General features: G+C 36.2%; 1 protein-coding gene across 1 annotated transcript; it reads right to left on the bottom strand.

Moving 5' to 3' along the window:
* Positions 1–66: 66 nt before the first annotated feature.
* Positions 67–27,230, bottom strand: LOC755496 (suppressor APC domain-containing protein 2). The gene is made up of 6 exons (XM_030984511.1): positions 26,373–27,230; positions 22,516–22,661; positions 8,555–8,707; positions 7,519–7,611; positions 2,755–2,880; positions 67–382 (listed from the first exon to the last, which is right to left on the bottom strand). The coding sequence occupies exons 1-6, from the start codon at positions 27,223–27,225 to the stop codon at positions 260–262; spliced, it is 1,494 nt and encodes a 497-aa protein (XP_030840371.1). The 5' UTR covers positions 27,226–27,230; the 3' UTR covers positions 67–259.
* Positions 27,231–27,405: the final 175 nt, after the last annotated feature.

Genomic DNA, 27,405 nt, shown 5'->3' with positions numbered 1-27,405 from the left:
ATATGTATATAGTTACGATTGATTTCCATTGCAAATAAGTTGCGATTAATCGTGACTGTTGATGAGACGATGCCCTGAATCATTTTCAAGATCAATTCCTGATCCTAACCTGCAAATTCTTGCCTTCGATGATATGCATGTAGTGTTTCGTGTTACAGAGAGGTAGCCTTTCTTTCATCAGTAAAAGCAACATGTGCATAATTCATTTTATGAAGTTGACTTCTAAATTGTAGTTTGTGCTAGTCCCGCTTTTCATCGTTCAGAGGAATGTGGTATTATCAGGTAGATCTCTATTACGACCCCTGGCTTCAAACAACTGCCTTATGAGGGCAGCCTTCTCTTGTTCCAGTTTGGAGATCCGGTCACTCTTTGATGAAACCTCCTGAAATGCAGATAAGTGGGAAAAAAATTCTGTGTGAATATCAGAGCCTAAATGACTTGAAGTTATGGTTTTATAAATTGAAACATATATTTCAGTATCAAAATTTCATTTTGGGACAAATTCAATGAAATGTATCAATTGTGAGCATGAATAGCAACCCCAAAACCAATAATTATGTCAACTATCAAATACAAAATGAATGTATCTATTCTAATAAACCATCAATAAAATAAAACAATATCAGATTGTCTTGAGGTTAATGCAATGAAATTTTGGATGAGCTTTGCAATAATAACAGACAAGTCAAGTCTTTAATAAACAAATTCAATATCTTTTGCATATCGAGTTCACTATTTCCTGTATTGGGCCTAATTAATTAAGACATCCAATATCATTTATATACCTCACTTAAGAAATCCAGCCATCTGATTGGTCGAATTGCATTCACAAACTTCAACTGTTCCTGTAAAATTCTCGGTAACCATGCATAAAACATTTCAATATTTTTAATAACCATGGTTATTAAAAAAAGTTGGTCAGCCTCCATGGTTACCCCATAGGTTTACATGTTAAAAAATGGTTTGAGCGACGGAGGATGCCGTATGTGTGCGAAGGATTGGTCGGTAATTTCAATACAATTGAATCTCGATCGATCTTACCGACAATTTTATCTTGCATTGTTGACATGAAGACGAAAATAAACTTCCAAAAACAAAAAAACAACATCTGCCGATAGATCTTGATCTAAGTTCGTGCCAATATGCATTGCAAAAGTAAAAGAAGAGTCCGTATATGGAGCTTTTGCGAAGCATTCATCACACGCGAAGCCGGTTTCAATCCATTTTAATGTACATGTATATATTGGAGAAAACTGCCAAGCATTTTAACGGCGGGCCATAGCCGAGTGGTCTAAGCGTTGGTTTTCGGTACACCTCTTGTTGTACGCAAGAGTTCGAATCCCGTCTTCGACAAAAATGATAGATATTTTTAATTTTTCATTTTTTAGTCTATTTTTTTTCGGCATATAAAAGTATTAATGACTGCTTTAATATTCGAGAAATAGTTGTTTTCATACGCTCTCGGGAAGGTTACAATTGGGCTATTCCCCTCGGCAAGCCTCGGGGAATAGCACAATTCTAACCTTCCCTTGAGCGTAATAAAACAACTATTTCTCTCAAAGCAGTCATTAATACTATACTATCACGTAGGCCTGTTTTTAATTCTATTTTTTATTAATATCATTGTTGAAAAGGCATCAAGAATCAAGATTACACTTAAAATACTTTGGTATTAAACAAGTGTCTCTAATTTTTGGTACGCATACTGTACATCTCTTATTCTTACACAAGAAATATTCAGCAGTCTGAAGAACAGACTATTGGTTGAGCTTGCAAAATTCAAGTCATTGAAGGTTCATGAAATATCCTAGCAAATAATATTTTGACTCTGAAATGTTTTTAAAGATTTATAATATTCAATCTATTATACCCTTTTCCCTTCCACAGAAGACTTCTTTCATTTTACTTATCCATTGGAGATTAAGTTTGCAATGGCCTTGGACTAAACCCATCAACAATACCTATTCAATTGAAATCTAACTGTCTCCAAAAGGATAAATGAAACTGCTCATCAATAACCCAACTTATTCACCAGACCAAAACAATGTAATCTCTCTTTTTAGCATAAACTATTCTTTATTGATGAAACTGCTCATCATTAAACCAACTTTTCTTTTTGAATGAACAACATAATCTCTTTTTTTTAAGCTAAAAAAAAACCTTTTGGAAAGTAGGGGTGCCGGGGTGAGGGATAAAACTTGTCCAATAGCATGAACAACGTAATCTCTCTTTTACGCAAACAAAAATTACTTTGAAAAGTGGGGGATAAAACTAACTTCATGGTCTATTAAATAAGTGATATTGGCTTTGATGGTAAGCCACATATATCTTCTTATAAAGAGATCTGTGTTGTTACTAGTACTCCTAACACACAATAAGCAAATAGCCTGTTCCAGTGATACTGTCTTTTCCATTTACCAGTATCTGCAAAACATTTTTTATGTTAAACTTTGAATTGTAGAGATGTTGTGGTTGAGTGGATACTTCACCGGACTGTGGATCACAAGGTCCGCGGTTCAAGTCTCGCCGTAGCACTCTTGTCCTTTGGCAAGACGTCATCTACATTTGCCACACTCAACTGGGTGATGTAAACAAGTACCTGGCAGGATGTTGGCTCCACAAACATATTTAAACCATTTTTCCCTATCTTGAGCAATTCTATATGCCTTCTGGAAGATACCGCCTACAAGGATGTCACTTTCCCATCTCTTCCTTTGTCTTCTTTGCCTCAGTATTTGTTCCTTTGTTACCTACCTCTGTTAATTGTTTATTCTGCTGTTTGAGTTTGCCCACCATGAGGGGTGCGCCAATGTCCAGCTGACTACCGGTAGACTTCCCATACTGGTGGTTGATAGCGAGGTTCATGTGGTTCGGAAAACCCTGCAAGAAAAAAGTACAAATAACAAGTTGAAATAATCATGTAATAATATCAATAATACAGTCAAACCTATTTTAGTGACCATTTGTCTACAAAGACCACATTTTTTGTTCCTCATTGAAACATATGCACTAAAGGAACCTGTACATAAAGCCCACCTGCCTTAAAATACCACTTTTCTTGTTTCCCTTGGGTGGTCTTTATAGACAGGTTTCACTGTAGTATGACTCAGAAGGCATTTTTTTTCTCCTGAGAATACGAGTTCATGACATTTTTTAATACAGAGCAATTTGGAGACTTTTTTATTTATTTATTTCTAATCTAATCTTCTAGCCCATTCACAAATAAGTACTGGTAGTGGTCTTCCAGAGAGTACCTCGTCACAGCATCATGTGTGTTTGATATGGTCACAACTTTAAAAATTCATAACTTTCCTACTTTTAATGGGACATTGTTCAAACTTTCACTAATTTGTTTCTCTCTTTTTTCTGCTTCTATCAAAACCAATTCAGTATCAGGATAGACCTCTCCTTTAAGTTAATCTGTCCCCACCGCCTTTCACAAAATCCTTAAAACATCCAATAAAGCCTTCAAGGTAGAAGCTGGCAACAGACAAAAGAACTAGACAAGGAAAACATTTAACTAACAGCCTGCCAAGCAAACAGAGACACAGATGGACAGACAAAGGGAAACAAACAGACACGCAGATGGACAGACAAAGAGAAACAAACAGAGATGGGAGGGATCATAGGCGTTGATGGATGAAGAGATCCTAGCAGAAACACAACATAAGACTATAACAACAGGCTTTGCATGTGAGAGCATGTTGGTATTCCCTTGAATTCCAACAGTCATGGCCCTATACATGTATGGCTTTTTTTTAGATCTCCCATATTCACTTCTTTTTATTCTTTCCAAGTCTAAGATACTTATTTAAAATGTATATCATTTCCTGTATGTATTTCATGATGTATTGTACGTATATATTTGTACATATGTATTTTATTTTTTTACTTGAAATGAATACCGTAAACGATTGAGTAAATGCTATAGTGTACATTTCTCAGACAGACTTGTTAAAGTGCTTATACACTGTTGATGAATCTCTTGTCTCCATAGCAACATTGGTTTCAAAATAATTAGTTTTGTTTGTATGTTTTAATGCAAATAATATAAACCTATAAAATACACACCACACACTTTATCAGCATTATAACTTAATTTAAAGATAAGCTTGTGTTCTGGTAATGATAGAGAATAAATTCTTACAGAAACAAACAAAAATTACACTGAATATTCAAGATTACAAATAAAAATGACATGTGCAACATGATTTTGGTTAAAAATGTATAGTGGCTGAGTAATGAGCATAGAAAGATATGGAAATCCAGGTAAGTATATACATGTAGGCCCAACACTATGTGCTTTAATAACACAGGTCAATATGTGCTATCGAGAGTTGTGGTTTTTATTGAAGATGTTTTCCAGCAAGTTTTTGTGAGTTTGTTTTTAATCGACTGGTTCAAACAATCAATCTACAGCAGGATAAACAATCCAGAATGAATTATAGCCATGTTCTCTCGAAAAACGATTCCCATACCAGAGCTCGAGTTTAGCTTTAACTTTCACATTCGAGGACGAAACTTAAAGGGGAAGTCCACCCTGAAATTAAGTTAGTTTTAATAGGAGTAGAAAAATGAGAGAAACGAGTCAGTGAAAGTTTTAGCAAATTCCGATTAAAAATAAGGAAGTTAGGATTTTTTAAGTTGTGATCAATCAAACACAAATTGGCAACTCTATGACGTATCATGCGAGCTCAACTTCCATTTGCTCAGTACTAAAAAAATCTAAAATTTTCATTTTCCCTCAAGAAAAATTTCAACCATACATGCACCCTAAATATAATAATTGCAAATATGTTTCTATACTCCCCCTGCAAGGAACAAATATATATTCCGTCATCAATAACGAAGAAAACATGATTTTATGGAATATTATGCACAAAGCAAATGAAGGAGAGCTCGTATAATAAGTCACAGAGTTGCCAATTTGTATTTGATTGATCACAACTTCAATAATTCATAACTTTCTTATTTTCATTCAGAATTTGCTCAAACTTTCACTCACCTGATTTTCTTATTATTCTGCCTCTATCGAAACAAACTTATTTTGGGGGGTGGACTTTCCCTTTAACGCAGCAAGTACCAAACTTGCCATTATTGCATGACGCATGTTTGAGCATGTTTGAACCAATCACACAAAATCAACAAACTACATTCTGGGGATGATATAAAGCTTTAAACATGCTGACCTAGATCATTACCAGCATACCATTCCAAGACTCCCACACAAATATGTGAGTCCATTCAGTACGAGACAATAGACAAGTTAAAAAGTGATAAGAGTTCAAATTGAACACTGCTCATGGATCATTTGATTTCCTTCTTTCATATCATTTTGGAGGGATTTTCTTATTACTCAGTTATCCATGAGGGTATGTAATACTTTCAGAATTGTGACACTGTGTCAAAAAATGATGGATAGAATTGTGAAACTGTATTTTTATTTTAAAAAGGGACATGTACATGTACAATGTAGTAGGCTTGTCTATAGACTTGCTTTTCAGAACTTCAAACTTTTGCTATGAAGGAAAATATATACTTTTTTGTAAGCACTTAAGAAATGATTCCCATTGCTTGTTCCTAATTTTTATTTAATGATATTTTCAAAAAGTAAATTATTAGTTTTTATGCTACTACTACTACTTCTACTACTACTACTACTACTACTACTACTACTACTACTACTACTACTACTACTACTACTACTACTACTACTACTACTACTACTACTACTACTACTACTACTACTACTACTACTACTACTACTACTACTACTACTACTACTACTACTACTACTACTACTACTACTACTACTACTACTACTACTACTACTACTACTACTACTACTACTACTACTACTACTACTACTACTACTACTACTACTACTACTACTACTACTACTACTACTACTACTACTACTATGATGACGATGACTACTACTTCTATTACTACTACTTCTATTACTATGATTTCTACAACTGCTACTACAACTACTTCCACTCCCACTACTACTGCCACTACCACTACCACTACTACCACTACCACTACCACTACCACTACCACTACCACTACCATTACCACTACCACTACCTCTCCAACTACTACTACCACTACCACTACCACTACCACTACCACTACCACTACTACTGCCACTACTACTACTACTGCCACTACCACTACCACTACCACTACCACTACTACTACCACTACCACTACCACTACCACTACCACTACCACTACTACTATAACTACTACTCCTATAAAGAAAATGCTAATTAAGGACTAATTAACATGAAATGGGAGCTCACGGTCACATTAATTCACAATGACTTTTGACAGCCTCAGACACTATTGAAATGCAGCAAAGCATGCAGAATTCATATGACCTCAATTAACAATACGATCAATATCAACGGGCTATCACAGGCAGCTGCTCACTTTCTGACAATACGATGATTGTTACAGTTCCTATTTTTCAAAGGGCAAACCGTTTCAAATGTCATCACCACCACGACCCCAGAATAATAATTGCTTGAGATCCATGATGCATTTATGTGCAATCTAATACTAGTAGTGACTCAGGGAGCCAATATGACCAGAACCTCTCCTTCTAATGTTCTTTCTAAAACGATTCCGCCGTATGAATTTTCTTTTCATTTGCTTGCCATCCATAAAATGCATGTTCATGCCCTGTTCCAATATCCATATATTCACTTTGGTTCCTGTTTATATTTTGTTTATTTTGCTTTTGATTCATTCTTGGGGTTTCAATCTGATCAGTGGAAGATAAAAAGCTCAAAATCTTTATCATCTGCTGAATACAAAATTAGCCAACAATACAATCGAAATCTGTCTACTAACTTTACAATTTGAATTTAAATCTGAATTTGAAATTAATCGAAAAATCATTATTCTTTACAACATGAACAAGCTCAATATGGCCTTCTGTTACGCTAGGAGAGCAATCAGATGTGCACTTTTTATCTGCATCCTTGAATCGGTCATTGTATCTATCCAATAATCTTGTTCCTCTAGGCCTGTCCTCATCAGCTCGAGTTTGCCAAATAACCCGCTATTTTCAGACTCGGTATATTATCCCAAAGCTCGAAATTGCGTCCTCACCAGACGGATACACTCATCACAAACTAACTCAGACAGGCGCAAATTAGCCCGCTATTTCCCAAATCCTGGGATATTTCGGAAAACAAGACCAAGATTTCTCAGGATATTTTCTCAACCAAATATCCAGCTAATTGCAACTGCGGGCTGATGAAGCCGCAAATTAACTGGTTAATTCGCGATCGGGATAGTTAAAATCCGGGTTATTTGGCAAACTCTAGCTGATGAAAACAGGCCTTTTGTATCTATTCAATCATCTTGTTCCTCTGCGCTCACAAACAAGGTGAACATGACTTCTCTTTACAACCTCGGTGCTATCTGAAAGCAACGCCTTGAGGCAAGGAGAAGATGATATCTCGGTCGTAATTGAATTGAGGAGAGAGCTTCAGATTGGCTTACCTTTTCCGGAGTAGCTATGAGTGCCCTGAGTTGCCTGTTCAGTTCGGTGATACGCGTTGTCCTGTATACAACCATGTCCTGATGATCAATGTCCTGAAGGATTAAAGAAAGAGAAAAGGAAATTCTAAATACAGTTTTGTGAAATGCAAATGTAAAAACACATCCCCCCCCCCCCCCCAAGTAGGGAAACTCAATTTTAAAAATTCATATTTTCCAAAATCCATCAACCATATGTCATCATCATCATTATCATCAAGTACAAGGTCTGTAAACAGACATCAGCAGCTATAGCCCTTCATTTCTGTTTATTATCTGCTATTCTTAAAAATCATATTTAGTATACCTAGTGATAATACTGATGATGATATGATGTAAAAAGAAACAACATATATTCTAAGAAATATTTATTTTAAAATCTATTCTGAGAATACAGCACAGCAGGTTTAGGAATGGCATCACTGTATTATGCAATACTGTTGTCAGTTGATAAAACTGGATAACATTCACAATTTCACATACATGCTTATCTGATTAACTTTTTTTTTAATGTACGTCTGAACAATCATCAAATAAGTTATTTAAACATATCAGTTTATTGAAGATAATGAATACCCTTTCCTTTACGCACCCCTTTCTCCCACTACAAAATAAATAAAAATTCACAGCTCCTTTTGGATTTTCTATAGATCGATCTTTCCTAAGCTTTTACTAGCCTGTCATGTAAAATTACTGTCTTGTCCCGTTCTCGTCTCTGTTGGCATCCCCCTTTTTTCACCTACATGTATTTTGTTAATTTAATTACTCATTATTTCTAAATATCATTTGAGGTGTTCACACTTGTACAAGCATTGCTTTTTAGTGGACCCCTCTGTTTCCAATATGTATTTCTACATTTGCTGTAAATATTTATTATTGATTTGTAATGTTTTGTTGGAAACATAAATAAATTGAAATTGAAATTGAAATTGAAGAAAAGAAAGCTTGTGTATTTAATTTTTTTCTTTACATCTTTATTTTTTTCTTTAGAACGTCATACCTCTGTGAAGTCAACTTGTGCCTTGTTGATTCTGTCCTGCCTGTCCCTGACGCTAGATAGTTGTTGTCGATACCAATCCCTGGCTAGCTCTAGAGCCTCCAAGCCCTGCAGGAAGATGTCTCTCTCTTGCTCCAGTTGCTTCATACGCTTCAGCTATAGAAAAACAATATTACAAAATAATTTTTAAAAATAAAATAATAATAAAATAAAAATTAAATTGCTTCATCCAGTTCACCAAGAGAAGTCCAAAGTTTATGTTTCATGAAATACTTATGTCCCACACACTATCAATTACTTTAAATGAACATAAGTTGAAATCATATTCCATTTTTAATATATACAATTGTAGCTTCATGCAGTTCACCAAGAGAAGTACATGGTATTATGTCTCATGAAATACTTTTGTCCCACACACCTTTAATTACATTAAATGAACTGTTATGAACATATAAAGTTGAAATCATATATTCCATTTTTAATATATACAATTGTGTTACGTTTATAGATCGATCTACTTGGCTATGGACCTGCCGATAGATCAAATAAAATGACATCTTCAATGAAGAGTCATATTTATTCAATGAAAATGAATGGATTGTGTATAACATGATGGGGGGAAAACTGATTAAATACTTCTTCTTCTTCTTCCAGTATAGTACAGTCCGCCGTTGGCGTATTATCGTACCTTGTGTTTGTCAAGTGCCGAGTGTACAGTGCAAGTAAAAAGGTTCTACAAGAATTGGTTTGCTTTGCTTCAATTTTAAACCAAATATTGTATGAATCAAAGTCCTTGTACATGTAGTTGATTACACAGAGATTACTTGGAAAAATTAATGAATCAAGGCTGCATTATGCACAAATACTTAGTTGTAAGACTGAAATTAGAGTATTAGAGCATGTACACCTATTTTTTTTAACAAATATCTAGTTGTAACACTGAAATTAGAGTAAGAGCATGCATGTACACTCATTTTTCACAAATACCTACCATAGTTGTAACATTAAAATTAGAGTAACAGCATGTATACCTATTTTTCACAAAAATTTAAGCACGGGAAAGATGGAAACGTGTCCTGACTTGCAAGTTACAATATCTTTAGTTAAGGTACATGAGAAAGTACCGGTATATAATATCAAGCAGACAATGTACAGTGTATATGAACCAGCACTGTGAATAACCAAACAGTTCTTCAAGTGTACCTGTACATGTCTACAAATGATGAAGTACCCCTTTGCACAAAATAAACAGAAATCTTATCACTTGTATAAACTAGTAATTATCTTAATCTAAATACAAGTTTGCAAACATCATGTACATGTATGTAAAGTGTTATGACATTGGGTCAGCTTATCCACAGAGATTATCATTACTTGGAGCAATGACTTTTTTGTTAAAAAGCGTTCCACAAAGCCCAGACACTGGGGCAATCAATAACGTTGCCCCCATTGTCGAACGGTGCTGATCTTGAATCAGAAATCAATACGTAGCTCTTGTCATCGTCAATTATTCAGGAGGATTATACATCCAGAACACAGCTGAGTCTGTGTTCGTTGAGGGGGAGCACGTTTTTGTGTTAGGTCCATGCTTTGATGTTCAGGAGAGAAAAGCAGTGATGTGGGCGGACCATTGTTTAGAAGCGTTGACAAGACTCAAGAGTTGGTCTTTGCAACTGGCAAGACTTAGGTTAGATAATGGGCAAGGCATCTATTCATGTTTCAGAGTAGCCACTTACATGTGGTTCTGCAAATGTGACACACTTTTGTGTTAGGTCCCTGCATTGATTTTCAGGGGAGAAAAGCAGTGATGTGAATGGACCATTGTTTAGAAGTGTTGACAGAGTTGGCCTTTGCAACTAGCTGGCAAGACATAGAGAATGGGCAAGGCATCTAGATCTATTCATGTTTTAGAGTATGTGGCTCTGCAAATGTGACACCCATTATGTTACCCCTTCCCCACCACTTAAGACATTATGTCTGCACCATCTGTAAACAAAGCTGGTAATCAATTTCAAAAGAAATCGTAACATGGTATGAAAAATATCAAGTCTGGTAGTAAAGACTAGTCATCCAGGACGGTCTATTGTGGACACCTTCTCCCCTGGTCACTAACTGGTCAGCTACCTTCCTGGGCGGTCAGTTACAATGATCAATGGAGTCATTTACCTCAAAAGACATTGGTCTCCTCTGACCAGGAGCTGGTCATCTACCTTAGTATTATTTCACAATTGACCAAAGGAGTCATTTACCTTTAACAGTCTAAAGACACCACTAGTACAAACATTGGCCTCTGTTCACTAACTGGTCAGCCACCTTAAGAAGCTGTCTCTGAAAGGGAGGAGAGGAGTCTGTTACCCCTAAGAGACCCCTAAGAGACCGGTATCATGTCCCGATGCAAAGTTCACTGACACCCATCAAAGGAATTCGTGAAAGGGTTTAAACTTTAAAGAGATAATTGCTCCTTGAAATCAATGTACCGTATACTTGCCACTGCTTCAGAAATTTCTGATGGGGGGATATGGGATTAAGACGAGTCTGATTCAAGTTTGAACTTCATATCGTGTTTTAATTAAAGAGTCATAATGGAATTAACTTGTAATCATTGACTAAATACACATGTAATGCCCTTCTGTTTGATGATAACATGCTTACAACTTTATAAAGACTTGTTTGTGTATGCTGTGGTGTACCGCTGCAATTAAATCCTTTTTTTTTTTTTAAAGTGTTCTGCACTTCACCTTTTCATATCTAACAATAAAAGGCACAGATTTTTAAATTGAGTACACATAGGACCTTTGTTGCACCCAGCTACTTTTAAATCCCTACCAGGGAAAAAATTAACATTTATTTTTCGGGGGCTACTTTTCAAGATTGCCTGCATGAAATTAACACTGTAAAATTTGTTTTAGTTTGAACTCTATGCAAATTTACAGGGGCTCTTTTGGGGGCTATTTCGCCCCGAGCCCCCATGTATTTCTTTCATTGATCCCTACCTGCCTTTCATTTAATAGATGAATGCCAAGTGGGGTGAGAAAAAGGTTCTTGTATCTTTGCCCAACAAAGCCCTCAGGCGCGCTCATTGGTAACAGAAACGTGAGGAGCACCAAATGTCATTCTATTTTGCCGTTGGAGGTTTTTTAACCCAGTTTAGCGCATCGTACGAACAAGGCTTCATCTTCTCAAGCCGACTCTGTGATAGTGTACAGAAGGAAAGATTGGATGAAGGGGTGATGCACTTTGAATCCCAGAACAGATAAACCCTTTATATATATTCTACCATTCTTATGAACGACTGCAATGATGCAATCAATAGTATTGTTGTGTCTTCCTCTTAAATCTTTGTCTCATCCCCTTTCAGTGCTTGCATGGGTAGCCACTGTTCTCTCGTAAACACAGAATCGCTCTGTCCAGTTTGTTATGCTGACCATCATACTACATACATGTACCGTATGTATTTAGTGACTTTTCAAAGAATTGGTTGATAATATATGAGAGGTCCTTACAATGTACACAGTGACTTAAAAGCATCCAAATAAAATGCAGATATTTAAAAAAAATGAAATATCCACCTATCACATATCATCTGTTTGCATTTTTTACAACAAAAATTAAACAATAAACCATATACTCACTGTTCAGTGCTAGACTTATATAAAATCCTTATCCCTCATAGAAAGTACCCGGAGACAAAAGTCTTGCCCACCAGGATTTAATTTATGCCATCTTTCCTATTCCTTGAATATACCGGTAGCTAATAGACGTAATAATTTTCTCTGTAAAGTCAATGGTGGAAGGAAATAGTCCAGTAGTAAACAATTAGCTCATGTATTGAAAAAGGCATCTAATTTTGAATACCCACATGAACATCTAAAAATGTTCTTACTTTAACTTATTTAAGCAAATTAAGGTCAATCTCAACATTTTTTGTTCTACTTTATTTATTCCATTAAAAAAATGTGTTCTATCGGCACTTCATGATAATAAGGAAAAATATATGGCATTTATACCACTTTTGTTGAGGCACTGCTTTTTATGGTCTATATTTCCAGCAAATAAAACGCTCTTTTATTTCTTACAGAGTGCCGGGTCTAAACATCACATGTCTAAACTTGTTTACAAGCAGGCCTCAGGTGAAAATATGTACTGGTACTTGTTTCTAATAACTTCCTAATACATCGGGGAGCAATTAGTGCCTGCATGGGGGAGTCAAGCAACTTTCAGATTACAAACACCAGATCGAACGCCCCTACTAACGTGAATAGCAAGACAGCATGTTGTCCCCACGCAGAGTTCCTTTATAATTCCAAGAAGGCAGGCATTGTTGTTTAATATTGATCAGGCACACTGCGCTCAATTAAAGAGTTTCTATTGATGTTTCCTGTCGGGGGTCTGTGGAGTGGGTTCGGGCAGGGATTTACACCTGGTTATTTACTGCATGGCTGGCTTGGTTACCAGCAAGCTGTGACGAACAGCTAGCTCGATCCACTCTCATGATTTATTCATGGGTTCTTGATGGAAGTATCATGCAAGCTCATGGTGCTTACATGGTTTCTTAATTAACTTATCAGCAAAGAAAAAACATATAATACTACCCAGTTCTCAATGCTGCATTGTTTATCCAAATTTTATAAATTAATACCAGGATGATGTGAATCTTTACCAAGGCTATTCACATCCAGCTGTGCACCTAGAATTAGTTGTGCATCATAATGATGTCATATGTTTTGATTCAGCTCATAGAGCTTCTCCCTACAATGTATATTCTATAAATACAATTTGTATTTTACTCCCAGATTCGCACACACTATGAATCAATAAAAAGCCCAAATGAAGAATCATACAGAATTTTTTAACAAACTGCCTTGCAAAAATGCAACAAACGACTCAAAACGTCTGAAATCAAATTTTTATCTCCTAATCAGGCTATACATGTAAATGTATCTCAATAGAAAACTCCAAAAATATCAATAAAAATGCTCTTTGCTCATGAAATTTAAAATTTGACTACCAGAGATTATTTTTCTAACAGAGACTTTCCTTCAGGTCGATTTGACATTGCAAATTCTTTTTTATTTGAAAGAATCCGTCAATTACTACTATTTTATGAATCGGTGAATCATGCATCCATGTGCACTTATTGGTCTTCGTGAATATCATTGATGGGAAGGATTCCCAAGATTATCCCAGTAGTCTCTGTGATTGAAGTATACCGACCTCGCATTCCACTTCTGTTCTATTGATGTTATGAGCAAATACTACAGAGAATAAAAGATGAAGAAAGTATGGAACAAAGTCTCATTTTTCACAAAGTCTGGATGTCAACACTGGCCCATTCACAAGCTCCTTTATGCATACTGTTAATTCAACAATAACCCCTGTTCAACCCACCGAAAAATATATTGATATTTTAAATGGTTTATTCTTCACCATCTTAGCACATAAACTGTTTGACCTGAAAAGGATACATGTTTGAAGCAATCACATCGACCCGTGGGAACTTCATTGTTTACAAACCCATTGATAGAGAAGTAATGGGAGGTCATATAATTCCCATCAATATTACATTAAATACTAATTATCAGAGTGTAGTCCTGGGAAAAATTGTTTAGAAGAAGAATGAGCAAATACATGAAGGGAATGTGTAGGTGTGTGTTTAGTTAGCATGGCTGAATTAGGCTTCACACAAACTTTTGTTTCTTGGGGTCTTGGTGTGACAGTTTGGAAGTTTGTGCGTACAGGTAATGTCCTCTAGGCTAGGATCTTTGATTAAAAACCTACCAGTACATTTATTTTCACTATTCTATTCTATTTTCACTGTTTCCAACTCTTTTACATGCCCATTTTTCTCATACCCGGTACTTTATATACTGAGCCCCTGTTGTACACATCCACAGGCAGCTCAAGCTTTAGTGTACATAGAAAGGAAGATGACCTGAGTTTGGTGGATGGTAAACATAGGAGTGTTCTGAGGACAATCCTCAACCGCACCTTTGGCTTTGCACATGCCTGATATATAGAGAGAAACAATACACATGAAGAAATGGCTATACACACTGTATATGCTCGACCTGGGCTACCTGTCCTATAGATCAAGAATTGCAGTTGAGCCACATCAATCCCAACTCAAATTGATATTTATTTATCAGTTGCAATGTTGTTCATATAAAATAGCTAGACAATTTTAACTTTACGATTGAATGATTTCGATTTGGATCAATATAAGACAGGGCCTTGTTCCCTGAAAGCCCAGACTGAGACATCATCGCTCCTGTATCCTTTATACAAAGAAGAATGTGTCTCAAAGGAGTATTAAACTGTGGAGGCCATCAATTTGTTAAGTTGTGTAGATTTAATCAATAGCATTATATGCATGATAACTTCAATGAGCAACTTATCTGTCTGTGAACAGTCAGTGTGTGATATAATTTGAGCCAAATCTCCATTTGTAATGCACACCCAAAACAAATTATATATCCTTCCTCTTACTTCCTTCTTAAAATGTGTCTGAAGTGGCAATCACACACAATTTACAATAAAAGGGAATTCATTTTTTTGTTAATTGAAAGAGTCCCATACATGTATCTTCTCGCTGGGACACTACTCAAAATATATTATGGATCATTATACATTGTACATATGTAGGTCCTCTAAAAACGTCTGAAATTGGCAATTTCATAGTCGAGTGGTTTAAGCACTTGACTTGAAATGCAAAGGTAATGGGTTTGATCCAGAATATGGCACTACAGTTGTATGTATTTTGGCAAGGCATCAATCTACATTTGCCACTCCATACCCAGGAGATAAATGGGGACCTGGTAGGATGACGATTCAAGCCTTTGTGTTAGTAATGCCCTCACAGTTACCAAATGGTAGGAATACTCCTCAGGGAATGGAGATGGTGCACATTGTGCGTGAATGAAAATGATAACTGGGGTAATAATACTGTATCTGTAAAGCGCTTAGAGACGGTATTTCATATTAAGCGCTATATAAATCCAGATTGTTATCATCGTTTCCTATATACTTGTAAGGCCTATTCTTTCCATTTTGCATTGCTATTATCTATGGCCCATAAAATACAGATGTACTTTAGCTCAAAACTGTGCCAATACAATGGAGATAAAATTATTACCCAAACCCCAATTCTAGAGTTCAGCAACGAAATGAAATCAGCATTTACAGGACAGATGAAGAGGAAAAAAAGTTCAGAAAGCCTCCAGGTACAGGAAGATATTACAATCGAACAAATTTCATCATCGACAACACAGGAATCCATTGTCTGCTTTCTTTCAATAGAGTTCACTTAAGAAGGTTAAAGCCATCATGGAGCGGAGCAACCCGGGGCGGTATCATAATTATTGCTAAATTGAAATTTCATTCTTCGAGAGCATCACTGGATTTCTCAATAAAAAAAACCTCAACAGTCATGCTTTTTTTGTAGGAGGAGCTACTGTAGTAGAATTATGAATACCATTTTTTTATTGAAGGCATGCACTGCCTTGCAGATCTATATGTTTTAGGAGGGATATCCTTCATACAATAAGTCTCTTTGTATCAGTCTACCCCCCCCCCCCCCCATAAAATAAATTTGAGTTAATGCTAAATATACAAGCCTTAACCAAGAGATGAAACATCTGAGGTCAGAGAAGCTGGTGTAGTTCTTCATTTTGTACTATATGTCAATTGAAACCTCACTAAAAGACACAATGTAAATTTCCTATTTTATGGCATATTTGAAGAAAAAAAAATCAAAATATTCATACTGATCCTTGAAGCACTTGATATGTTTGTTCCTCATTGTCTTTTTACATTGTCTAAACAAATTTTGAGCTATATTTGAACTACGGTATTACTAGTACCTTGGTTTAGATCAAATTCTTAGCATATGGAGTACAACACATCATATACGTCGTACAGTTATGCAATGAAATGCTGGAAGTGACAGAATGTACACTGTATATTCCTAATCACCTGATTGTAAAACCAGTGGGAAAAAAAATGTCTGAATGGACGATAGATGGCAATAGGCCATTTTCGTAATGTAACCAAATGTAATGCATAAGTCTTTGTGAAGTGCCTCAATACAAATTATTTCATTCACCTGATAGGATTAATAGTATTTCAATAGTCGGAATGCAACTGCATATATTAAGTGTTGCTAGGTAGGTCAAGCCATAATGTTTGTCCAACCTGGCAACAACTAATGTATGCAGTTCGGATTCTGTCTATTGAAATACTATTATTCTCATCAGGTGAATAAAATCATTTGTATTGAGGCACTTTACAAAGACGTATGCATTAAATTTGGTTACATTACGAAAATGGCCTATTCAATTCGATTCAATTCAATTCAATTCAATTCAACGTAGGCCTACAAATAACAATCAAAACTTTCCAACACACGACTGAGTAGCAGTATATAGTGACTGCATGGAAGAAATAAACAAGTCTTCCTTTTCATCAGGATTATGCTAGAACGGAAGAATTCCTGACAAGCTTACAAAGAAGAAGATTTACTGATGTGGAATATCCCAGTAAATTGCACTTCAATCAATCCTGAAAATTTCAAAAGGAAAAACTGACTTGTTTTGATTTGTTGAACCTTCTATGAACTTTCATATACCAGGTATATAGAGAGCTGAATGAGGTTTCATCGCAGGGGAGGAAATATTGTGCATGAAAAGAAAACCATACGACATCCACAAGCTACTTGTGTTTGTAAATATAAACCATTTATGAGTGCTACATACACTGTACTGTATGTTCAAACAAACAAGTATCATTCATATTATCATAATAGGCACAAAGTACTGTGAAATAGGAACACTGTACATGTACCTAGAAACTTGTCTCGGAAGGAAGTAAACAGTTGTTTACTTTGCATTTGTACTTGAGTTTCCACTATTTATGATCAACAAAATATCACAACACACAGCACCACTTACAGGGAGCATGCCCTCACAAGCGAAAACCTTCAGTCAAATACCCATTTACAAAATCATCATATGGCTATAGGGCTAATAATAGTGTTCAAACAACACATCAAATATACAGAAATAATTTGCAAAACAATACAGACAAAAATATCTTCTGGTAAACCAGAGATTTTAATACACAAGCAAAAAAAATCTTTACTTACTTCATTTGGAAGAGGTGTCTGTGAAAAGTGGAATAGAAATAGTAATTACATGTACTACCTCTGACAGGCTCTGTCTAGTGTCTACCCATCGGAACTAGATAAAACATTATTTCATTTTATAGTAATGGCAACAAGTGGGCTGTGGAACCTAGCTTTCTCTTTCCATTTCAAAACAAAACTGAATAATCTTTTGATCTTAATGTTTCGCCTTATAGTGTAGGTCTTCTTGACTTTAAAAGTTAGCTTGAGTCACTAATTTGTTGAACACTTTGAAGCCTGGTCTGGTAAGCTCATCTGAAATCAGTGCATGGTTCGTTTACACCTAGATTATCCGCATGAACCTGATCAAGGCTCATTAGAGGGGAGATTAAACAGATCCTCATCAGCCTTCATCAAATAAAAAAGAAAAACATGTCTACAGAGTACAGACAGACGGCCTGATTGTACATAGAAGGCTGTTAGGCCATGTAAAATTGATTTCATGTTGATCGTCCCCGCCCGCTTCCTTTTTGGGCGCCGCCTCCTATTTTTTGTTATTTGTTATTTTTGTTATTTTTGTTATTTTTTTTTTTTGAAATTTTTTTTGATTTTTTTTTTTTTTTTTGAAAGAAAAAAAACATGAAAAACACTGCTAAAATGGCTCTATTTCTGATTTTTTTTTTTTTTTAAATTGTCGGCGGCCATCTTGAAAAAAAATAGCCTCGACTGTCAGGGAAAATGTACCGAGCGGCCATTTTGAGCGGCCATTTTGAAATATCAAATATCAAATAACATGGTACACCCTCCTCCTCTTTTTCAAAAAATCCGGACGATCAACATGTAATCAATTTTACATGGCCTTACATCAGACACATTAGCTGTGGTTGTGTAGCCTCTACTATTCACTATTGTCAAATTCCTTGTTGGTCGTAATCGGTGTTATTGTGGGAGGATAGATAATATGATAATTGTCTGTAATGATTGACCTTAACAAGTCGACCTCGGGTCCTAACGTGCGTGGACACTGGTCAGGATTAGTTGTGAGCTACTTTTAGAGAAAGAAAGAGTGCATAATATAACAACAGCCATTACAACTTTGAAAGCTATACCGTCATGATAATGATATTTCACATGTGAAATGACTCTAGGAGAAACTGATGCTGATAATATCCATAATTCCACATGGTCTAATAATCATTTCATATTAGTATACCTCCCATTTGGTCTATTGCACATTTCGTCTTATTTCCATTCTGACAATTGAAAAATATATATATGGGAAACTGAGGCACTAAAAATGTCCTCTTCCACACACTTTGTCATGATGAAAAGTAGGCGATGAATGGTGAGTGATTAATTAACCCATTGGCTATGGGAACCTGGTAGTTCCTGTACTAAATCCATTGGAAAGAGAAAATGCAGTAGTCGCCAGGTTAATAATTCTCTTAAAGTCAGGTCTATAGCAATATACATGTATGCAACAGCTCAAAAAGGTATTCAAACACACGTACATTCCGCACTTTGTGTTGCATTCAAAAGTCTACTGCTTTGCCCCAATTCCCATTATTCGAAGATTTATTTTTTCTATCTACAATTATCACGTAAAGCTGGTCTTAAGACATCCCGCCGACTTTAAATCTTTGACTCTTTCTGCCAATTGACATCATTCAATATAGAGATTGGGAGGGATTTGGGGCCTCTCTCACTTTTAGGATACATGTAAGTCTAGAAATGTGTTTGTTGCTCGGTTAGTCCGGAGAGGTGTGTACACAACACCTGTACAATCACTAAGATACTCAACTAGAACAATCTAGGTATCACTCGTTAATTGTTTGTTAACATCAAATAGTTGAATACAGGTTAATGAATATAAGGGGTTAGTGTGTCATTGTCAAATTTAGTAGTTTTAGCATGGACTTACTAAGGATAATTGTCAACCTCATATAAGTCAGGGCAGGGATTATACGGTATACATTTGTAGATCTGGGCCCCCGTCTTATAAAGAGTTGATGTCAATTGCAACATGTACATAAGAGATAGGAGACTGCAAACTTGCGATTGATTGGAGGACTTATTGATTTGGATCAATTCTAAACTCTTTATAACTTAATAAGACTGGGCTCTTGTATGTATATGATGCATAAAAACAGGTACATGGAGGGTGGATTCATAACAAATTAGTATCCAATTGCCTAGAGTCATTATCAGTATCAATTGATATTGCTTCTTAGTATCAGTATCGAGTGATATTGCTCAAGTATCAGTAAAGAAAGTAATTCAGCACACAAAGTTATACCCCATTTATTAAGAAGAAACTACAGTACATGTAGGACAAGCGAAATCATTAATCAGGCCTACAACAAGGATCAGATGCCAAACTGCAGCAGGAAAATACATTTCCCCGCTATTTTTCTTTAATTATATTTACTCTTTCCCACTTTTGCACCATCACATAAAATCTATCAACAACACCAAAATCCAGGTAAACACAAACCCTCTAGCAAACAAAAATAGCTCAAAAGAGAACAAGGGATTGCCCACCTTCTGAATCACTCACAGTTCTATGATGTTATCACTGAGCAGTGGCTGCTAATAGGACCATGACTCATTCTCATGTAAATAATTAAAGGATATAAAACCCTTCCATGCTAGTTAATAAAAGGACAAACCCAAACAAATGATAAGGAATTTTATTAAAGGTAAAGACCAGTATTGGTAACGCCCCAATTTTAAAAAATGAAATGGAAGCTCTCATTACCAATCATGTGAAAGAATATGTTTTGACTAATACATGATGATAAAAAAAATTGCCGGGAAACCGCCTACTAATTCATATATTTGGTAAATTTGTTTCTCTCATGGTCTGTGAGAGATATAGGGTAGTCCCATATACATCTTTCTTTGTATAGTGCTTGTAACTTTACGAAGAATTGGCCAAATTTCTTATCATTTTGATGATTCCAGAACCTTGCAGATGCTAGATGCTAGATGATCAACCTTTTCTGATCGATTCCACAACGTTTCTTTCACAATGCAATCGCATGACCATAACTGGTCTTTACCTTTAATAGAACATGTCTTTTTCAACTTCTTTGTCAACTCTCTTTGTACAGCTGATGGAAAATGGTTAACCACAGTATTGACAAAGGTCAGAGATTTGTAGAAGAAAAGAATTTTTTTTTTTTTTTTTTTTGGTGCAACCAAGGAGCTTTATAGACAATCCTACCTCCTTGGTGCAAGTAGAGGTTCGAAGCCATTTGGTATACAACCAGTTCGTCTACTACCCAATTGGTCTATTCCTGTATGTACAACACCCAGCCTGTCTACTATCCATTTTTTGACTAATCGTTTGGTCTAATTACCATTCGAGCTAATAGTCATTTGGTCTAATTTCCATTTGGTCTAATCTCCAATAAGTCTATGACCCATTTGGTCTATTGGCTTTGCTCATTTAGTCCAATTGCCAGTCAGTCTCATTCCCAGTTCGTCTAATGCCCATTTCGTCTACAAGTACTATCCAAAAGGTCTAATACCGGTAATCATTTAATGAATATTATTGCTTATGATTAAATGATTATTAGACCATATGGATTATGGAATTCATGGATAGTAGACAGAATGGGCATTATTAGACCAAACAATCAATACAATCTGACAAAATATAAATAACTTCATACAGATACCGTAAGCTATCTGGTCTTGTTGTTGTGTATGGTAACAGACTACCATAGTTTAAGGAGAGCCTTTGATCGGTTTGATGCCAGACACATGTTTAGGATCTCATTCATCATTCCTACCATTTAATACAAAGGTTCTCCCTGTTCTAACAAGGTTGCTTAGACAACTTGACCTAACCTCAACTTTTTCTCAGGTCACCCATGAATAACTCACCAAATATTTGTCATTTTAAACACAAAAGACGTAGAAAAGTTGACTCAGGAATTACATGTTTGGTTTCATTTTCTCCCGCTCTTTTCAAACTACCTGTAGTATCACTGGCCTGGGAGTCTGTGATACAGAGAGGCAGCCAACATGTTCATACAGTGTACATTGTACATGTACATGTGTAAAATGCTAATCTATGTAAATCATATTTCAATTACATGTACATGTAACTATCAAGGGCACCTCATTTTCCACACACATTAACAATAGCCTTGCCACAATGTCACAAGAGCATACAAAGTCAGGATACTGGCCTTGAAATTGAATATTATAATCATAGGTTCTTTTTTGTTTGTACTAGCTACAAAGCCTTTGATATTTGAGAATTGTATTTTTTCTACAAGTGTATCTTGTTTTCACTTCAATCTTGCATAATGCTCTTAAAAGCTGATTGATGGGTAATATAAGCATAAATCATTACAGATCAATCTTCCTTCTATTTTCACTTTAGAATATTGAAAGTGCTTAGAGAAACAAGGGTCCAACGAGATGCAAACGAGGTGAAAATAGTAGAAAATATATTGATTCACAAAGCTAGATGGAATTATACACAAGAAGCATGGATTATAATTCATAAGCGCTCATTTGAAAACTGTGTAACCATACTTTTATCTATATATATATATACATTGTATATATATAGCCATGTAAAACAATGAAATGCTCACTTCGCCTGATGAGAATAACTCGAAAGCGCTTGTGAAGTTTAACCCATGCTCCTTGCATATTCCATGTACATGTAGCGCTGTGAATTAATTTTCTCATATTTATATCAATATATATTTAATGCCCACACAGACATTTACTATAAACAATGTCATCTCATAATAATATCTTCAACTTCCTCGAACATGTTTACCTTCACCCTCAGATTATTCAGAAATAACTTGGAAGTTCTTACCATATTATAATCGATGCCATTTGAGAGGGTGTGTCTACGAGGTTCATCCTTTTTCCTCCTTCCTCCAGCTTTCTGAGTACTCTCACTCGTCCTCCTCACCGCCTTCTCGTAATGGGACGACTCTGCAGGGTGTTTGGATATATCTCCTGAAATAAAGTGTAGAGTGACAATGTATTATAAAGAGGTGTCGTGGACAAGTGGATATGTCAACGGACTGAGGATCACATGGGCCACGGTTCAAGTCCCACCGCGGCACTAATGTCAATTTGCCAAGACATTGATCTACATTTCCCACTCTCCACCCAGGTGTTGAATGGGCACCCTGTCCTGAAAAGTGCTATAAGATCTAGCTATTATTATTATTATTAATTTATCTTATTTTATAAGAAATTTATGGATGTTTCTTTCCTGGGGACCTAGTGATGAGTTATTCCATTAACCCATTTAAACGAATGAACTACAATACCATACTTGGAATCCAGTCTGCATACATTACTTGTTGTTATGTTGGGCAAACCTTGGACAGGCTTTCAAGGTGTCAAGAGTAACCTTTGTTTAAAAAGCAGGCATAAAATTTGAATATACATGTATGTTAGTATTATTATTTTTACTATTGCATGTACAGGTGTAGCACAGAAAATTGCTATTATTGTGTTTTTTTTAAGATAGTCACAAATAATTATTCAAGAATACAATTATGCCATTCAAAAAGAACCAGGTAAATCTACATTAAATCAAAGTATGAATGGCTAATTTGGCGATTAATTCAACAAAAAAAGGAGCACTGGGGGAGAGGATAAGGTTTAGAATTACAAACATCGTACATGGGACTGTTCTCAGTCAGCTTCTCATGTACCGGTATCTCAAGGTACATTCTCCTCTCGTCTGAAGGACAAGCATTGATTTCATACTTTAATTAAAATTTAATTGTATCTCAATTGAAGCCTAACTCAACTTTCTAATGGTATAATACATGTAGTATGTCAGAGCATGGACCTACTTTGTAACTAGTAGGTCCATGATCAGAGCCAGGTAGCTACCTTTAATACACTAGTAAGTAACAGGGTCAATGGGGTACAGTGCACTGCAGTCTCTCCTCTGTAGTCTGTCAGTTCAAGCCCTATGCTATGCAAGCCTACGAACCTGGATTTACCTGGATCTGAAGCTGGATTTTACACTAAAATAAAAGTGCCCTTTAATAGCAAATACAAAACCTTCAAATTTTCTCCTATCATCTCATGACCCTCCCCTCACCCCCCCCCCCCTCCTGCCCCCTACCAGAGCAGACTTACAATTATCTAGAACAATGATAGACAATAGACATTGCAATAATTTGATTGAATTGATACAATCTTGAAAATGGTGGCTCTTTAGGTCCTTTAAAGCCTGTCTGCACTAGTTAGGCCAGGGGGGATTACACCTTTCTGCAAGGTCACTGACAGGTGGTTATCTCATCAAAATCAAATCAGCTCTCAATTAACATAAGAAAAAGGGGATTATGGGGGGACCAACAGGCACCAATTAGGCATTGTTTGCTATATGTAGATGGTGCAAGTAGATAAAGTAGCGCAGTGGCCAGTGGGGCTTTAAGGAAATGTTCTCCCAATTTAAATCAGAGCTCATTGTCCACATGACAGCAAAGGGCAATGATGTGTGATGCCAGACATGTTGGAGCATTGGTGTTTGACCAAGAGCCACCTCATTTTAATCATAAAAGCAACTCTCTCTGAGGCTGTTCACACCGCAATGAGATAGCGCGGTCTATCGTAGCACCCCCTTTTTTCTAGCGCGCGCTAGCCCGCGCTATCTCTCGTGGACCACCCCCAAGAGGTGCTCCAGTGTTGGCTCGCCGTGGCTCGCTGTTGGGCGGACCGAAACGACGTTGTACCTTCCATACCGCGGAGATAGCGCGGTCTGGCGCGCGCTATCTCTGCCGGTGTGAACAGCCTCTCTGTCGCCCATTCATAGAAAGCGGAGCACGCCTCTGTCAACAAAGTTGAACAAATTGGCACCTCTCCTATTCATGGTCAGTTTGTCTTGCAACCCTCTCCTTCCATTAAAAGAAAGTAAGTACAAACCGCATGTGGCAGTGCATTCTTTCAATTTGAAATAAAAAGAAACAAGGATTTGTTTGGCATGAAAATCTCTATTGTTTGGGCTACAACTATAAATACAGGTAGGTTAGTCTTGAATTGCATGCTTTTTTGGCTGAATGAAACTAGATTATTGATAAAACAACGTATGTATTACATGTAATACTTTGAAGTACCAAAACTGATTTCACTTTTAAGTCAAGTCATTTCAAAAATTTCTTACAAAATTGTTATCTACACTTATAAAATAATGAAGCAATTATTCTTTAAAATCATTTTCTTGAATGGTTCTAAATTGAAGAAGATTATCTTTCGGATAAGGAACAGCAGTTTTCATTTATTTTTAAAGCAGCTTTCACAAGAAGCCATATACAGGTACATGTACAGTGTACAGGGGTCCTTTTGGATTGCGATGGAGCTCTGTGCTCAACAGTGCGTAACGGTAACGAAGTGTTGGATCTACACAATGCTCAATGAACTTACCACTCATTACAAGCCTTTTCAAACACCTTTGGTGTACTTTTCAAGGGCTCTTAGACTTTTCCAGTAGCTATTCATTGATTATTTGGACCTGTGAACCTTTTATTAGCTGGTGGTTTGGGTTTAGAGTTTTCATTTGTCTACTAGAATTGAGCATTGTTCAGAAGAGACTCTGAAAATATATTTTCTTTAAAGTTTAGAAGCCTATCATTTGCAAAGGTGCAGAGTATCAACAGAGGAATGTGAAGAAAAAAACTTTAGAGGAGAAATAAAAAGACAATGAAGCCTAACACGCAAAGCTTTAAATATTTCTCTTTGTGCTAGCTCCAAGGAATCAGGGAATTAAAAAACCGGATCACTGAAAATGATGACAGTTTTAAGGGTGGGGACATACCCACAAGTGCAAATATTGCAACTACTGTACATTGTCATCAGCATGGCATTGAGCATATAATTATTGCATAATGGAAATGGCTCTTTATGTATACATGTAAAATAATATCAATATTAATATCACCATCATGTTACCGCATACGCAGCATTGTGAAATAATGAACACTTACAATGCACAGTAACATGACTGCTAAGTGCATTCCAAATCCAACATTTATTTGGTTGTATTCCCCTAACTTATCAGCTTTGTTTAATTTCAAATTAGAACATGCATACAGTCATTATAGTGTACTTTCAAGGGTATCAATTCTCAATTATTTTATTCTATGGGTCTATTACAAATGATGTATTAATAATAACATGAATAATAACAATAAGATTAATGACGATTGATAACGATGATATAAAGAAGAAGAAGAATAACTTTATCAATGACATTGTCATCATTTCTTTATAAAGCACCCATTTAATCTTTCTTTTTTTAAATTCCTGACATATTTCATTTAGTAGTGAATATTTTCTCAATCTAACATTCAGCCTACAGAATTTCTAATTCTATAGTTCATGCATTATTCATTTATTGTCTATTTGCTTGGTGTCTTGTTCGATTATATTCATGGAGACGGCTTTCTTCCAGAAGCTTTGGTATTCAAGGTATTCCTTTTGTTAATTTCATGTAAATATTACAAATTTCCATAATACAGACAATGAAACATTGACTTTAAAATATAAATCAGTAAGACCCATCTTTTTTTCTTGTGATAGAGTACTGCGATTCCTGCGAACCTTTACTTTACGACAATGAAATGAGCTTTTTCAACAAAAAAAAAGAAATGTAAAATTAAAAAGAATTGTGAATAAAATACTCAACACATATTTGGATCTACTCACCAGGAAAGCTTTGTGGAGGTTTAGTATACACACTGGTTTCTTGTTTCCTGCCATAAATAAGATCTGGTTGTCTTTGGAATTGAGAGGAGCCTTGTTGTTTTTCTTGTTTCCAGCTTTTAATTGTAGCTTCTACACGCTTCTTATCTGCCAAGGTGGGATTGGCCGGACCATCTATGTGGGATTGGTGTTTGGAATACAAGTCATCAGATTTATCACTGAACTTCCGTGACTTTTCTTTAGTTTTCTGCATGTGTGCAGCATAGTTAGGTGGGTTAGACGTTTTCTTTTCATCTGGAAGTGCTGAAGTAGATGACCGAGAGTTCCTCATTTGTCTAATCGGTTTTGTAGGAACATCCTGAAGTTGTGGAGCACTTTTTGCCCTCATTGGATGAACGACATTATTAGGTCGCACAGTTGCAGTGGTCGGCTGTTTTTCATCTTTTGAGTTTCTAGATCCTCTGACCTGTACTTGCCTTGCTTTGCTGATGGATCGGTTCTTCTCGAGGGTGATTTTGAGTCCTGTACAGAACCGGTCAAAGGACAGTCGCCCGTCCTTCGGTGCGATGCCTCTCAGAGAGTCCACAACTCCCGCGGGTAGCCCGGTGACGGAATTCCCCTGCCACCTCTTTTCAATCTCCGCAAGTTCCACATAACCGTCGGAGTCCTCGTCTAAAATCTCAAACAACACCCTCAGAGAACTGACGAAAGCTTTCGGTAATTCTTCCATCTTCGAAGGGCTTACCTTATCAGCATTGCCATAGCAGGATAAAGACGATGTTACAGATGAAATAAGTTTTTCCAGCAGAGGACGTTTGAGCTCGGTTATGTTGTACTCTGGCGCTGGCAAAACCATAATAACGTGCTAAATCTTAATCACAAGAACACGACGCGCACACTTCAAAATCACCGATTGCCTAGAATGCTAAATCCTTTGAGCGCTAATATACGTGTAGTACTAGTAGTATCAGTTTGCAACTAATTCAACCAAGGTTGAATTGCTTATCCGACGTTCTTTTTTTTTCTCTCCAACATT

Source organism: Strongylocentrotus purpuratus, unplaced genomic scaffold (assembly GCF_000002235.5).
Source record: "Strongylocentrotus purpuratus isolate Spur 01 unplaced genomic scaffold, Spur_5.0 spur5_contig_833, whole genome shotgun sequence".
Taxonomy (NCBI): domain Eukaryota; kingdom Metazoa; phylum Echinodermata; class Echinoidea; order Camarodonta; family Strongylocentrotidae; genus Strongylocentrotus; species Strongylocentrotus purpuratus.
The sequence above is the reverse complement of the archived record's forward strand: the minus strand, read 5'-3'. Positions and strand labels throughout refer to the sequence as shown.